At 37.4% G+C, this 16,629-nt stretch overlaps 1 protein-coding gene across 6 annotated transcripts; it reads right to left on the minus strand.

The window, feature by feature from the left end:
- Window positions 1-619: 619 nt before the first annotated feature.
- Window positions 620-14,306, minus strand: STX11 (syntaxin 11). 6 transcript variants are annotated; one of them, XM_058170309.1, is made up of 3 exons: window positions 14,199-14,265; window positions 5,066-5,195; window positions 620-2,915 (listed from the first exon to the last, which is right to left on the minus strand). In XM_058170309.1, exon 3 carries the CDS (start codon window positions 2,906-2,908, stop codon window positions 2,042-2,044), a length of 867 nt encoding a protein of 288 aa, XP_058026292.1. In that variant the 5' UTR covers window positions 2,909-2,915; window positions 5,066-5,195; window positions 14,199-14,265; the 3' UTR covers window positions 620-2,041. The 6 variants fall into 6 exon arrangements, with proteins under 6 accessions (XP_058026292.1, XP_058026282.1, XP_058026274.1 ...); XM_058170299.1 differs by having other exon boundaries at window positions 3,731-5,195; XM_058170291.1 differs by having other exon boundaries at window positions 3,522-5,195.
- Window positions 14,307-16,629: the final 2,323 nt, after the last annotated feature.

A 16,629-nucleotide genomic window follows, 5' to 3' on the forward strand; every position in this document is an offset into this window, starting at 1 on the left:
ATGGTTTGGGTGATACAATATGCCAACCAAACGAACAATTTAGCAAGATATGTTAATAAGATCCTGTGTTCTACAATGTGGACAGTTAATAGCTCTCTGGAGGATTTACACAGATCAGCAAGAATTTCTGACTCATTACTTAATCAGCAGCTATGTAGCCCCCACAATCTTTCCACTTAAATTGTGTATTACTGCTGAAATGAATAAAAGGTGATGGCAGAGAAAAGTAATTATGCATGTGTGCAGGAGAGGTATGCATTTCCTTCAACGTCATTATTTATTGGTTAATGGATCTTAGTGTTCCAGTTAAAAAAACAAATTGGATCCACAGATGCCTACCCCCCTATTCTTCTAGAGAATTCATAGGATATTGATAACCCAAAGATTTGTAGTTTAGGATGACAGTAATGATCATAATGACAACAACAAATGTTTTGCTCTGAATCTGATTTTCTCATATGTGAGAGTGGAAAACTCTCATTTCTAATATTTTGTTCATCTGTTTAACAGAAAAGCATACATTTCAGTAACAGAACTCTGAAAAATTCATTGTTTAAAAATGGTGATTATTCATTTAAAAAAGAAGGAGCAAGTATATAAATGAAAAACGTATCAATTTTTGGAAAAATACTTTAATTAGTGATTTAGTTATCATAAACTTACAAAATACTGCAACCAAATTTACATTACTTGTTTACACTTGTCTGAAGAAACATGATACACCAAAAACATGAACTTTACACACAAGTCTTAGACTTATGAATTGAATCCTAGTATTTACTTTTTTGAAGCTGGTCTTTGAACAATTAAATGAAGGAGGTTCTTGGTTTCAGCTTTTGCTGCTCTGATTATCCTCAAAAAACAGATAAACTAGCATGACTAAAACAAATCTTAAGCATGGAAGATCTATTGCTTTGGGTGTTTCTTTTTGGCTTAATGGGTTAATGTCGTTTTTCTAATCTCCCCTACATCCCAGCCAATATTCAGATGAAAGCATCCCTTCTGCTTCTTCAGACATACAGTAGATTGCTAAAATTCAGACAAAGGCTAAAGAATGAGTCAAATCCTATCTCCTTTAGGGATCTGCTGAGGCCACAAAAGGGATGCTAGCAGGTTGCAGGCAACCCCTAGGCTGCACATTTTGCATGCCAGCACAAGAAACAGCCACACAATTTTACAATGTCTGATTTCTGATCCCCTCTATTTGTCATTCCTGTAAGACTTCCAGACTGCTATTAGCTCCAGAGATAATAACTCCAATATAACTTTGACATATTGTGTAAATGAGACCTCATTTTCAAATATTGGGGACCGTACTTCGGTTCCATTATCAACAAGTTTCTCCCTGACAATCGAAACTATGGGGTAGAAAGCAAAGGACTTTCTTTATATAATAATTAAAATAAATATTTTTCTCATGTGATTTTATAACAATGCATTTTAAAAATGTATACCTTATAGGAAATCTTTTATCAAAACACTAAACTCAACTATGACTACCAGATGTCTAAACTGCATTATCCATGTAATACAGTTTATATGTAATTTATAATTAGGGTTCATAATTTCTTCCATATTTATTTTCTCCAAGAAAAAAAACCTGGCAATTTCAATTGCCCCCTTAAAAATCCATAGGATGTATTTATTTGGGAATAATTTATTACCCACCTCATCAAAATTTCCCGTGGTTTTACATAGGTTCTGGTATGTCTTTCATTTTGGTAGCAATGTGGGGGTTGGTAATCTTGTTGTTATTACATAAGTTGAAATATATGAATAGGTAGGAATCTGTGGCCCTTTAGATGTTTTCAGACTCCAATTTCAATCCACCAGCATAGTTTATTGTCAGATATAATGTAGTCCAACAACATCTATGGAGTCACAGGTTCCCAACTTTGGTAAGTATCATACTGCTACTGTCCTTTGGTTTTGATAAGAAACATACACATATAAAATTAATAACAAATACGATAACCATAAAGAGATGAGCACAAATTATAAGCATTCCCATAACACTGATCTAGTGGCTTCAAGAGGGTAGTTAGCCTTTAAGGCATGATAAACAGCAGCAAAGGATTGTTCGGCAAGGATGTTTTCTCCGGTATTCAAGTGCTCTCCTCACTTCGTCTTTAGCTTCCCCAACATATTCTTGGACATTCTGCATGTTGAACGCAATGACATCAAAGGTGTCAGCCTGCTCTTCCACCAGCAATGCCACCTGTAGGAAAAGTTCATGTACCTCTTTGATTCGAGATTCAAGCTTCATCAGCTCTTTGTGCCGGGTTTCTATCTCATTCAAGGCAGAGCGAGCTCCTTTTGCGTCAGACAGCAGGTTCTCAGAGAATACATCCCATCGGCCTTGCTCAATTATGTCCTCTATCTGGTTTCCAGACACTTCTTTGCCCATGATTTCCAGTTGCCGCTGAATCCTAACTTTACAATTGTCTCGCTCTTTCATCTCAGTTTCATTGTAATTAAACATGGCTTCCTGAAAAGCATGCATGAGATCGACATAATGGTCTTTGCACACACGGGTTACAATTGCATTCTCACCATATTTTGTTTCTGCATCTTCACTCAGATCTCTCAGAACCTGAAGTTTTCTGTGGATCTCTTCCCCACGGGCCTTAATGTCCTTTGCGATGGTGTTTGTGTCTCGCTTTATGCTACTGAAACGACGCATTGATGTCAGGAAGCGATTGTTTTGTTTGCCCAAGCGCCTCACATCTTCCTTCAGACGGTGATTGTTTGTTCGAATATCTTGAATGTTTTTGTAAAGATTTGCTATGGCATGGTCAGTTTCAAAAAGAAGCATTTCATGAGGTCTTTGGAAGTCATCCTCAGCATCTCCAGTATGTTGGCTGTACAGCCTAGATAATTCATAAAACTCCAAGAGTCTGTCTCTCATTTTTGCCCTAGGAAGAAAAAACAAATAAGTCAGATAGTAGTGACGAAGATAGATTTCTTTTAATTACCATATATGAATTGAAGTTTGATATACCACATATTTCCATATTAATCAGAAATATTCCATATTAATCAAAAAAAATACTATCAGAAAGACACTAACTTTCTGATTAATTACTGAATTTCATGAATCCCTTTGTTCTACCGATAAATCAGAATATTTATAGATACCCTTTGTAGAAGTAGGAAATATTTAACTCAACCTTTCTCATTCTAAGGGCCTCCAAGTATGAATTTAGAGTATTCTTACTAATTAACTATTCACAGGTATACGTAGAGGATACTAGGCTGAGAAATAATGTAAATCACAGAAATGTACATTGCTATTCAAATAGAAAACAAAACTGATGTATATCAAAACCAAGAGGTTTTCTGTATATTAATTCTGTAAGAAAGCAGAATTTCCCATATGAAATTTAAAACAAAAACCTGGGGGAAATCTTATTGATATTGGAGTTATTTTAAGAAGATTCTCCAGGAGACATTTTTCCTATTTGTACAGTTTCGCTTCTAACTACTTCAAAAGAACTGATCTCATAAACTTGTCTACTTACTGTTTTATGTCCACTTTTGAAAAGTCAGTCAAATATTTAAGATATTACTCCTTACTTATCATCCATTCCAAGGCCTTCCACTATTTCATTTATTCATTAAACTTTTATTCATCTGAAGATTTCAGTGGGATTACAGCTCTGAAAAATAGGCTCGGCTCAGAGAATAGTGAATGGATCAATTTAAACTCTGGGTTGGGCTTCTGTCTTACCTTAGCACTACATTCAGTCCACTACAATAGACTGCTTCTCTTGGACACCAAGTGGCAGCTGGAAAATAAATACTTCCATCTGGTCAGAGTTTGAGTTTATAAAGATAATAGCCACAAGCTCAAACCTCTTAGACATGAACCCATAACCCAGAATTAATTTATTCAGAGGCCATTAAATAAGCTAATGATTTACTGAAGAGATTCCCACACTTTTCAGCTTATTGACCCCTTCATGAAATTCCACATTGTTCGTTGAACCCCATGCTGCTTTAAGTAATAATACTATGAGTAATAATTTACTTTGAATAGTCACATTGACCATTGGAAGTCAATATTGATCACTTTGGGGACCAGTACTTTACTGGGATTGTCATGCTGATCAATCAGTTGAACATCATCCAGGGTGGGGGGCGGGGGGGCATGCCCTGGGGATGCTCAGCTGGGGGCTCCTTCATATCCCCAGCAGGAGCTAGAGTGAAAGACAAGAGCTCAACCTCACCCTTTAGCCATTCTCGGGGTCTCAAACGTGGGCTTGCTAACCTCCTGCCCAGCATCCTAACCACTTGTGCCACCACACTCTTATATGAAACTATCATACTGACTAAATTTAAACTATTTATCTGCTGCTGAGTTGCAGCATAAATCCCTCCTTACCATAACTTTTCCTTAAAAACCCAGCTTTTATTTAGTAATCTTATATACTAATTTTTATTTTCTTTTTTGAACATTGAAATGCTTGATAACTAGAGAGCAGATGCAGCACTATAAATTAATCGCATCTATAGACTCATTAAATTTTGCAGTAGTAAATAAATTCACAATTTCACAATAAAACTTTACTAATTAGATTATTTCAAATTTACTATTCAGTAAAATGACTGTTTTAAAAATATTTATCCAACATTTGGCTTCTCAGTAAACATCCTTTTTTGGTCAACCAAATATCCACCACTAATGTTTCATAAGAAAATGCTTTTAAAGTAAAACCGTGTAATAAACAACGGTGGAATTTGAAATTCATATACATAGAGTACAAGGTATGTACTCTGTATATGATCTAGGTATCCACAAATAAACTGTAAGGTTACGTCAAGTTGACAGTGATGCTTCCATCTTTCCTGTCAAACTGCATTCCTTACTCTTACCATACTTTTCATGCTACCTCTACATTTGACATGTTACTCAAGAAGCCTCTGTCCTTCCACTCAGTATTCACAGCTTAACGTGTTTCTTATTCTTTTGAAACAAGAATCAAGATATGTGCACTACTTTGAAAATGATCACTGTTACAATAACAAGAAGGAAATTTGGCATTGCAAGGCATTACAAATATACCTGCACTGGTGAGATTTCACCTCAAGTACTAAATACAGTTCAGAAGACTACCATTTAAAAAGGATTCAGACAAACTGGAACTACTTCACAGAAAGGCAACCAGGATGATTCAGGAGCTAGTAATTAAATCCTGTGGGGGGAAAAAAGAATAAAAGCATTTTCAATGTTTAGCACAGAAGCTGAGAAGGATATGACAGTACTTTTTAAATACCTGAATATTGTATGAGGCCAAGACATGTTCCCAAGTGAAAACATTGCTCCAAGTCAGGGAAACGTGGCCGGGGGTGGGTGGGTGTAGTTTTGGGTAAAGGTTGATTTGGTTTTGTTTTCATTTTTGGAATTATAAATGTGCTATAAAATGAGTGCCTGAAGATTTGCTGTAATTTAAAGCAGCCATTCCATCTCTTAAAATTCCTGAAATTTCCCCTCAAAAATGTATCCTAATTCTGCCCAATGTTGAAATGAATTCTTTGACATGAGATATTAACCCCAGTGTCAAGCTGAGTCGAGTTGCACACTCACTGTATCTTAGCCAGTCCTTTTAGCCAGTTCTGCCAAAAGGTGGAAGTAGATGGAACACTTTGTCCAGCTTTAGTTATGGGAGTGATTTTAACAATATCACTGTTTTATTGGCTTGTCAATGTTTTAATATGATTGCCCCCTCAGGATTAAAGTTGGAGGAGAAAAGAAATCGCAATAAAGAATAAAAGCATTTCTAATGTTTAGCACAGAAGCTGAGGAGGATATGATAGTACTTTTTAAATACCTGAATATTGTATGAGGCCAAGACATGTTCCCAGGCATTCCAGATGATATGGCAGAAAATCAGATTTAAATTACAGGAAGCAGATGCCAAGTGACTATTAGCAAAGCCTCCCTAATATAAGAGCAACTGAAAAGGTGGACCCAGAGAGATACTATTGGTTCCTTTCATTGGATGTGTTCAAAAGGAGGTTAGACAACTATTTGCCAGGAATGCTAGTTGGAATCCAGCACTAAGCTTAAGATTTTCAAGAAGACTCAATGGAGTAAAACAGTGATTCTCAACCTTCGCAACTTTAAGATGTATGGACTGATTCTCAGGGTTCCATACATTTTAAAAGTTGTTTATGTTGAGAAACGCTGGTCTAAACAACTCCCCTTCTAGTTCTATGGGGCTATAATTCTATAGACAGCTTCTGTCTACATCAGTGGTCTCCAACCTTGGTAACTTTAAGCCTGGAGGACTTCAACTCCCAAAATTCACCAGCCAGCAAAGCTGGCTGGGGAATTCTAGGAATTGAAGTCCTCCAGGCTTAAAGTTGCCAAGGTTGGAGATCACTGGTCTACACTGTGAAGGCTGAAGTCAAGTATTTTCTAATAAGATTCACCCTCAAGTCTTTGAGTCCATCCCATTCCAAAATACCATAGTTGGTTGGGCCAGTATGTAAATTCAATTTCACTTATACTTAAAATTAAATATATTTGATAGTTTCCTGTCAAGTGTTTAATCATGTGCCTTTTTTGTCACAGTACAAATGGCTGTTTGATAAGGGCTTCTAGAGGTCTGTGGGAGCTACATAGATAGATGTGGTTTAGAAGAGAGACAAAAGGAAAGCTGCTAACCATTTTCCCCCTGTGTTTTATGAGATGGCACAATCCACAATACCTCATACATCTGATTAAATCCTAAATTCATAGGTAAACCACTGACAGCCTGACTCATCACCTAAAGGAAATATTGCTAATCACATCTTCATGCAGGAACAACCCACAGTTCTTATACAACAGCTACAGTACACATTTTGGAAAGTCATGAGGATTATGTTGCATTGACACTACAGTCACAAAATATTTGAAAATTTTTGTGCTGTCTGTGAACTGTTTCAATCAGACAAGCTTCAAATGCACATGATAAATTTAGTTTGCATTGGCCTCCCAAAATTCAAAATCCAGGAACAATCCAAAATTAGAATAGTTACAATTCCATCCATTTATAGTTCTTATTATATTTCTGTTTTTAAAAAGTGGATGGCTACCATCTGGATCCCTAGATGATTTAATAATGTAAGGGGGGAAAAAAACTTTTTTGTAGAAATATAGAAGAGGTGCAGCTTATAGGATAAATAAGAGGAAAATCAAGTAAGAGAATTATTAAAGCAGAAATGAGAGGAAAGTCATATGGAATTCCCCAAAGCGGTCAATATCAACATCTCTGGGATTGATAAATGGCTGGAAGTGTCAAGGGGAATCAGTAAATGTATGATAATTAATAGTAACAAATTGAATCTAAAGTAGAAGAGCATGGTAATTAATAAAATACACCAATCTCCATCCATATATCAGTCTCCTTGATACTCATCAGATGCATCCCACCTAGTTATATTAACAACTTCAGTAAAAATGGTATTTTAAATTTGATACTTCCATAATCATTGCCTATTTTTATGAATACATTATTATTTTTCAAAGAATTATTAAATTAGTATTTATTAAATTATTTTCATATACATTTTCATAGTCATCACATCCCCTATAATAAATGTTTGGGAATTGATGAGCAATCGGAAACTTCATAAAAAGAGTTCATGAGTTGAAGAATTTGGGGACTCCTGATTTAAGTGGTTAATAATTTAGCATGATACTTTCTACTTCAGAAACCTCTCCCCTTGGAAATAGAATTTGCTCCATGTTTTAGGACAGGAATTGCTGGTATCCTCTAGATGTCATTCTCAGTATGAAACTTTAAGATAATCATACATGAATTTCCTCTGTAGCTGCTTTTCTACTCACAGCTGGCAGTTCTGTTTTTCATCACAAAGCCCCAAAGTGACCAAACTGCTACTGTATATGGCTTTGCCTAGTAATGCTGTGACAGCAGAGCTCTTTGGGGCAGGCTCTTATAGAACTCATTGTCACATTCTTCTAACTCTGGTACAAAGATGTCCCACTAACCACTCTCAGAGAATGTGTCCTTGAGATATTGTCTTTATCTTGTTCCCAACCCACAGCAGAGGCGAGCTTGCATTGGGCTATGACTGTAGTTTCTCAACAGCATTTGTTCTCCTTGACAATCGATCAATGACGCTTTGTCAACAATGTGATCAATCAGTTTGTGACGGCTAGGATCACATGCCAACCTGGTCACTTTAAGTTGCCCTCCACTCCTCTCTGGTGGTTTAGTATTGTTCTACATGGCCTTTTTGGGTTGGACTTTAGCAGAGATTGGATAACTGCTTCCAGAGAGGTGTTGGCCTACATATAGACCTGACCAGGACCTTCCAAAGCACTAATCAAGTCTTATTCGGGTTCCCAATGTTAAAGAAACAGATTCAGTACACACTTGATCTATCACTAAGCTCTTGGATTTAGGATGACAACAGGATTACTGTAGTCATATGGGACTCACAACAACTCAGCAAATGCTGACTTGGATTTCAATGAAGTACACTAAATTCTGTTTGACTAATAGTTTAAATGTTCCTTGGGGGTCACCTTAGAATTAGCTGATCATTTTTTAAGTCTCCAAGGGTTTCTTCAGACAGTCACTATTGATCTGTGGTTGATCGCATGGATCTGAGCTTTGCTGGGAAAGGGTATTTATGTATTTCTCCTGCTTCATTGTTTTTCATCTGAAAATCCCCATTTCTTTCTAATTTGGATCACACATTTTATTCAATGAGGCAGTCAGTAGTCCTGGAGGAAAGCCGAGTGGGGTGGGTGACTTTAACTGAGAGACTGGTTAATGGACATTCAACTCCTTTCTTCAAGCAGCAGGTCACCAGTCTTCCTGCTAGAGACCTGCTAGAGACCTTTTCCTGCTAGAGACCTTTTCAAAAAATGGCATCATCTATTTTTGCTAAACTGGAATGATCACATCTCCATTGTACATATGAGCATGAGTGAGAGAAAGTAAGACACTAGCTTGCTTCAGTAAGAAAGAGATTCAGATAAATGGCTCTTTCAGTAAGAAAGAGATTCAGATAAATGTGTAAGATAGTTAACCCAGGAGCACACAACTTTTTTTTTTTTAAAGCAGAAGATATGATTGGAGGGTGTATGCCAAAAGGCAGCAAAAACCAGGACACATATTACATCTAAAGCAGTGGTGGGATTCAAGTCATTTAACAACCGGTTCTCTGCCCTAATGATTTCTTCCAACAACCAGTTTGCCAAACTGCTCAGAACGTTAACAACCGGTTCTCCCAAAGTGGTGCGAACTGGCTGAATCCCACCACTGATCTAAAGTTAATTAAATGAAATAATTACTAGGCTTGTCAAATAATTTAGCTATCCAGGTGAAAGTGCCTTCCAAGGCGATTCCAGCAGGTCCCTTCTTAAAGGGACCATGCTGAGCTTTCATTGGTCACTAAAAGAAGCTGATACAGAAGAGATTGTCAAATGATTTGCACGGTGAATACGATCCCCTCGCCATGTATGAAATAATTTCCGCTTGTCATATTGAAAATAAACATTTCATAGCAAGGGGGGGCACTTCAGGGACTGTGCTCAAGGCTTTAGGTGGTTGCCACAGCTTATGCTCCTCTATTTAAATTGTATCTAAGTAAAACAGAAGGCAGGGGCGTCTATTGTTAATAAAGGAAGTGTGAAAAAAACACATTAACAGGGTTTCTATTTTGTATCTAGTGCCAAATGTCTTCACATATCCCTTTCAATATCTCTTAAACTCATAGATTACCAGGGTAATACAAGTCATAAGACACCATTTGTAATTTCCAAGTTAATCTCTAGTTGTGTTGTAACAGCTAAGAAGCAAAATATGCACTTATGTATTATGACTAAGCACAGGGAGCACTGTACGTTCTGCATTCAGGTACAGTAGTATTATCTAGTCACTTGATACATCACCTTTATAAGGTATATACTATTAAGTGACACAAAACCTCATGATTTTCATGCTCACAAGTGCTAGACGTAATAAAGTTGATTACACAAATACTAACATGACATATCCAATTACTGAGCACAAATTCCCAGCATATCTCAGATTCTTTGTTTTTATCCTATACATTTTTTATGATGTTTATCTATGTATATTCATGCCCAGGCATACAAAATGCTGAAATGCAAGTGTGACAATTTATAACAAGCAAGAAACGCATGCAAAATTTAAAATAGTATTCCAAATAACAAAACAATTGATTGCTAGTTCTGATCAAAGTGTTTTTTTCCATATATTCTGAGACCTTCCTTACAAATCTTAAAACAAGGTAGGATTTGGAAGAAAACTCCAAAACCTTAAAAGTATATTCTTTTTAATAACGTATGTTAAAATTTTAAGAATTAAAATAAATTAAAATCTTAATAAATTAAACATATTAATTACTACATTAAAAATTAAACAGCTTTGTTAGTGCTCATGAAGAAACTATGCCATATGGTCATAGTTTCTTCATGTACTATCAAGAGCATTCTATTCTTCCATACTCAAAAATAAGGGTCGCTGAATTAATTGAAGCATAATCCCTAGCAGTTTAGTAGTTATATAAAATTAAAATTACTAGTTGTAATCTAAGGGAGGCTTATCACGTTCTTACGTGATTAGTAAATTAAATTAAATTAAATTAAATTAAATTAATTAAATTAATTAAAATTAATTAAACTAATTAAATTAATTAAATTAAAGTAAATTAATTAGTAAACACGCTCCCCACACATTGGGTTCCAGAAAAACTATTCACGCTGTATTCTTCTTCATATTTTTCTTAAATTTCAGCAAGAGTAACACTTGCTATTTTTTAGTTAAGGCATTTTTAGTTAAGACATTTGCCTTAACTTATATCCCAGACAGGTAACTGTAACATCTCTCCATCTTTAATAAGGTTGATCTTGAAGGGACTCCATTAAGCGGCAAACACTGTAACTTGAATAGATGCTACTTTATGGCAACTTTGGGATCACTCACTTCCTGACCCAACTTTCCCTTCTGCAGATAGAGCTCTGGACTCAAACAAATGTCTTAGAGGCACAGTCTTATAGAATTCTTCCATGTTACAATTCTTAGACTATGCATCATGAAACTAACATTTCAGTTCCCTCAACTTTCAATCCGTATTTTATAACTGCATCCTGATATACTAGAGCAAAGCGCTGAACTTTATTTTAAAAAGGTTCTTGAGTATGTGCAAGCCTGTATCTCATTTTAATCCAAGATAGAACAGAATAGAATTTTTTATTGGCCAAGTGTGATTGGACACACAAGGAATTTGTCTTGGTGCATATACTCCGAGCATTATGAACTTACTTCTGCTACCCTAATTCTAAAACAATTTATTTGGGAACCAGCATTGTTTTGTTGTAGAAAATAACACACCTGTTCTGTTCCCCCACCTCAGTCTGGGAGGCACGTGAACTGACTCAATTAGCCAGCAATTTAGTCCACGGCAACTATCAGGTCTAGCAGCAAACCAGCGTCTGTGTGCCAAGGTTCTCTATATCTCCTTGATGCTGGTGTCGCAGAGCTAGTTACCGGAACAACCAGGAAGTCAGGAGCAAACAGCAATTCAGGCCAAATGCTCAGTCAGATAGTTCAGCTCAAGTTTTCTCTAGTCAGGTGATTTGTTCGTCACGAAGTAGTATAGCAGCCCCTCCTGCTTTTATACCCTGAGAGGTGTGGCTCCGTGACTCAGCACTTTCTAGGCCTGCCCCACCCCTGTTTCTGTTGTTCCCGCCTCTCTTGTCTACGAAACCTGGGATCTAACCGGGGCTGATTGTCCACAGCTGGGTCTGGAAGCGTTTCCTGGGCGAGGGGAGATACAGGAGACGGAGGCCTCATCACCTCCTCCACCTGGTCTGCCTCTGGCTCCTGGAGCTGAGCCAGAGAGGCTGGCCCTGCAGAAGAGAGCCCTGACAGCCCTTCCCCTTCACTCTCTGAGTCACTTTCAGGAAGGGGGCCAGGCCTGGGGGGGGGGGCTGGAGCCACAACAACACCCTTAAGTTAAAAAGAAAATTAGTATCTGTAACTGTATATCTGACTGACTATCTACGGAGTATCTCGGCCATCCAGGTCATAGTTGTCCCAAAGGTGCTTTTTCAAGAGGCGACTGGACTTTCTGGTTTTTGTTTGAAGACGGTTCCCTTCACATCCAAGAAGCTAAAGAAGCTGAAGAAGTTTCTTGGATGAAAAGAGAAACGTCTTCAAACCAAAAGAAAAAAGTCAACCTGCCTCTTGAAAAAGCACCATTGGGTCTGCCTGACTAGTTGTCCCTTTGCTATTAAAGTGGTTTTAAAAAAACCAGAAGTTAAAAATTATACCGCCTTGAAGAATTTCATCACCAGGGTGAAAATGCCAGGCCAGATACCATACTGGGATTGGATGGTTGTGTCTCTGAGCAATGACGTGCTATACTGTAATTATCCAGGCCTGCAGGGCTCTGGGCCTGATGTTCTGTCCTAACAGCAGAAGCCACATATTTAAGCATCTAGCCTCACTTATCTCACACAATATATACTGCTATTGGCATACTCTCTTATCCTTACTCACCTGTGCTTCTAAATTTACTTCCTTCTCGTTTTACATGTTCACATCACATTTTTTCCATTGAGCTGAGAGAACTCTTTTGGATCTCCTTATATTCCCTCACCTCCCACCCAAGATCTAGCCCTGTACCTCTTCTCAATACACTTCTTGCCAGTGGACCATTATTTAATTTCAAGATGAAGATATCTAGGAGTATAGTATTCTGGCCTGGCATCTTTTAACAATACTTATGTGATATTCTCCATATGAAATACAAATATCCAGAAAAGTAAGCCAGAAACTTGTTAACTGGGGATTATGGGAGAACATCTGACATCTGACACATCTGGTGGGGACCAGATGAAGTTCCCCTTAGCTATTTGGCTCATGACAATAAAGGAACAAAGTTCATTTTGAATCAGTTTGGGAAAAGGCAGAAATATTCTCCTAAAATACCATTTTATGTCCAAAAGAGAGTAATTTCATCATGTATAAATGTGTGAATTAAGGAATGCAACAATATAACACTAATGTACACGGTTTAAATACATATCCAGGTCAAAACATTATAAGAAGTATAATGCAAATTATATTTGTGTTGTGCTCTATATTTTCTTTAAAATTACAAAAGATTTTAAAGCTATAGTAGGCATTCCTGCTAAGCATGAAAAACTACAAGGAGAAGCTTTGAAAGTAACCAGCTAAGAAAAATAAATTTAATCCTACTGAAAGCCAGAGTTTAAAATATGTATTAAAAAAATATCCAACGCAAGTTCTTATTTCATGGGTAATGTGTAAAAACATCTCTTTCAGAATGAAAATTCTTAAACAACATTTTAAAAATAACAAAAAACTGAAAAGATTTTTTTCTTATAATTAACTTTCATATTAGAATTGCTATGTTATGCTAGTAAGTACTATTCACAATAAAAAGTATAAGCTATAAAAATCATGGGTACTCAGGACATACCTAATATAGAAGTAAAATATCTACCAGAATTCTATAGAACAGAAGAAAGAGCCACTTTATGTCCAATTTGTTCCCAAAGTAGGAATTCAGTTATGTAATCACTAGCATGATTAGTAGCCACAGATAATCTTATTTTTCCATGATTTTTATCAACCATTTAAAGCCCTCTAGCAGATACTACAGCTGAACTATGTGCTGCCTTTAAAACTTCCTCTTGCTTGTTTTCAGTTTTCTCATGGTCAGCCAGTCATTTCTGTTACTCAACTCCCAGCAAAAAAAAAATAAAAAAATTGTACATATCTCTGCCTTCACTTCCATCTCAGCTTCTTTGCTAAGCCCCAAAGCCCCACACACACACACACAGTGGTTGTGTCATTTCTTCACAAGAGAGATTTTCCTGCTTCTTGACAGGTTTTGGTAGCCCTTTCTTCTCCAGCTACAAGTGTGATGATTAAACTGCACCTGGATCCTCTATTTCTCCACCATTCCCCTGAGAAAGCAGGGTTCAGGCTGCTGCTGCCTCTGCGGACCGACTCAAAACTTTTGTCAAATCAGCCAGCAGTTAGTGCATAGATACAAAACAGACTCCCAATGCAAGTGATAAAAACCACGATTGTCACGGTCTGGGACTGTGCAATAAGGACTCCTTTCAAGCAGAGAACATCTCCCACAGCCCCCGTCTGGGAAATCAAGCAAACACTTACCGCTTGAGCCGGGAAGAGAAGAGAGTAATCGACTTCCCGCCGCGTCGCTGTCCAGCCAAGACTACGCTGCCTCGTGGAAGAAGCACCTGTCAAGCCTTTCCATCCTGGGAGTTTCCCCGCGGCGAGTCTTATCCCCGCCCCTGGCCCCGCCTGCGCGAAGCCCATTGACCGCCTCCGTTTTTTTGTTTTTTTTTAAAGTGCGTCAGGAATGAGCGATGCTCTAGTACGTGTGGTGGGATGATGAGTCTTCGTCTTGTGAAGGGCGAGCGGGTGGGTGGAAGCTGCCTGGAAAGGCGGCAGCGGTGTCCGGATTGCTACTCCGCGGCAGATGCCGGCCTCCCGGCCTCGATGACCTGGGGAATTCTTGGCAGGCTCCCCTGAGGTGTCAACGCAGCAAAGGTGTGAACCTGAAGCCTGGGTGTCAGTCAGCATCAGAGCAACTGCGCTACTTCTATTCCTCTCACCATCCATCCACCCACCCACCCTCCCATTCACTCAGTTTCGCTTTCAAAAAGCCGGGAAAAATTACCCGCAGAGAATATTTAGGAAAGATGGACACAAAACCTGTAAAGCCTACTTCAGTTTTGGGTTGGGTTGTTTTTATTTGTTTGTTTGTTTGTTTTTATTCCACGGGTGTTTTTGTGCAGCAAAAAGCTCCCTGGAGGACAAAAGTTTATTTCACGGATTGATTCCATTCTGGAAGACTCCTTGAGTTGGATCGATACTCAAGGTGTTTGGAAACAAAAGTCTGAACATTACAAGGAAGGCGGGAGAAAGGAGTATTGTGCAGTTTTATCAGAATAGGCATACTGTACATGTATCTCAACCCTTTGTTCTTGTTGGAATAATATTTATTAATTCATTAATCACATTTATATGGTCACCCATCTCACACGAAAACATTGTCAATTATTCAACCTTCTGAAAAAGTCACCATCACCATTGTTGTTGGGAACCTTAAAAAGACTGTTTACAAATCAGAACTGCATATACTAATTCCTGTTCTGATTTCCCATTTCTCTCTGTTGTTAATAATTTAACTGTATATCACAAGATGAATATATGTGGTGAAAGAATTTTTATTAATACATGAGAGTACTTATATTTGTTAATATGTACATGGATATTTTTCTTCCTTTTTCTTTTTTGCCTCTTTTTTTTGCATCTCAAGTAACACTTTAAAACACTTTATATAAATAGTGTGAACTGGAATCAGGTCATCATAGGTATAAACACATTTTAAAAAGCATTTAAAAAGTAATATTTTTCTTATTAATGGGAAGGAACCTCTAATATAAATAAAATGTTTCAAAGTGTGTGTGTGTGTGTGTATGTATATATATGTATACACACACACAAACATATATATAATATAAATGTGCATATATATATATATATATATATATACTTTTATATATAATGTATATATAAATATATACTTTTATATATAATTTCAGATGCTGCTAACCACAAGATAGTATGCAGTTATTCTATGCTTAGGCCCAGGAGTAATAAAGGTGAAAGAGAGTGTTGTATATATTACCTGTAAAATTGAGGTCAGCTAAATTAAAGCTATTTTCTCCTCAAATTCCATAAAGAAAACATAGTATTTTCTAAAAAGTAGATGATATCAGGATCTTAGACAAGGTTACATTTTCCTTTTCCTTTAATGTACATTCTTATTTCCTAACATATATTGAATAATACCATAATAGGTCATGTAATGATCAAAAATTGATTGCCATATATTGTTTTTCCACCTTTGATAAGGAAAGTTACATTTTTTCCACTGAATAATTATGTGTTAACCTTTTAAAACAGGTGTCAATTTCATTGAGGGCCGCATCAGGGTTGTGTTTGACCTTGGGACAGGTGGGCGTGGCCAGTTCAACGTCACTCGTGTTGGGGGCTCCTGTGGTGGCCCGAGTACTCTGCTAGTGAAAATGGGCTCCCGAGCTCCGTTTTCAGCTGCGATAGCCTCCTGCAACGTCTGCCGCAACCCTCCTGAGCTCCGTTTTTGCTGGCACAGGCACCGCGAGCCGGTCCTTCGCTGTTTCCAGGCAGCCCCGTGGATCAGATCTAATGACTCCGTGGGCCAGATCCAGCCCCCGGGCCTTGAGTTTGACACCCCTGTTTTAAAACATTCCCTGCTGAGTTATGCATGCTTATTCAATTGAATGGCCTAATTATTTGATCTAGTTATTTCCCAATCAACTTACATTTCTATGTCCATTTATTTAGAGATCATCTTCACTAACAAAGTGTGAGATTTCTGAGCAAATATACCAAGACTTCTTGTGCACATGAAGGGATCAGAGTATCAATTTTAGAATCATCATAAACTTGTTTTATTCCATTAAAAGGGTCAGCTAAGGGATCTTTCCCGTTATCATTTTCTTGCTCATATTTAAGTCTCTGGGTTTTATTTTTA

The sequence above is a fragment of the Ahaetulla prasina genome, chromosome 1, assembly GCF_028640845.1.
Source record: "Ahaetulla prasina isolate Xishuangbanna chromosome 1, ASM2864084v1, whole genome shotgun sequence".
Classification (NCBI taxonomy): domain Eukaryota; kingdom Metazoa; phylum Chordata; class Lepidosauria; order Squamata; family Colubridae; genus Ahaetulla; species Ahaetulla prasina.

Bases quoted from the DNA above. Each gene is read 5' to 3' on its own strand.
- STX11 (XM_058170317.1), bottom strand. From the start codon at position 2,908: ATGAGAGACAGACTCTTGGAGTTTTATGAATTATCTAGGCTGTACAGC.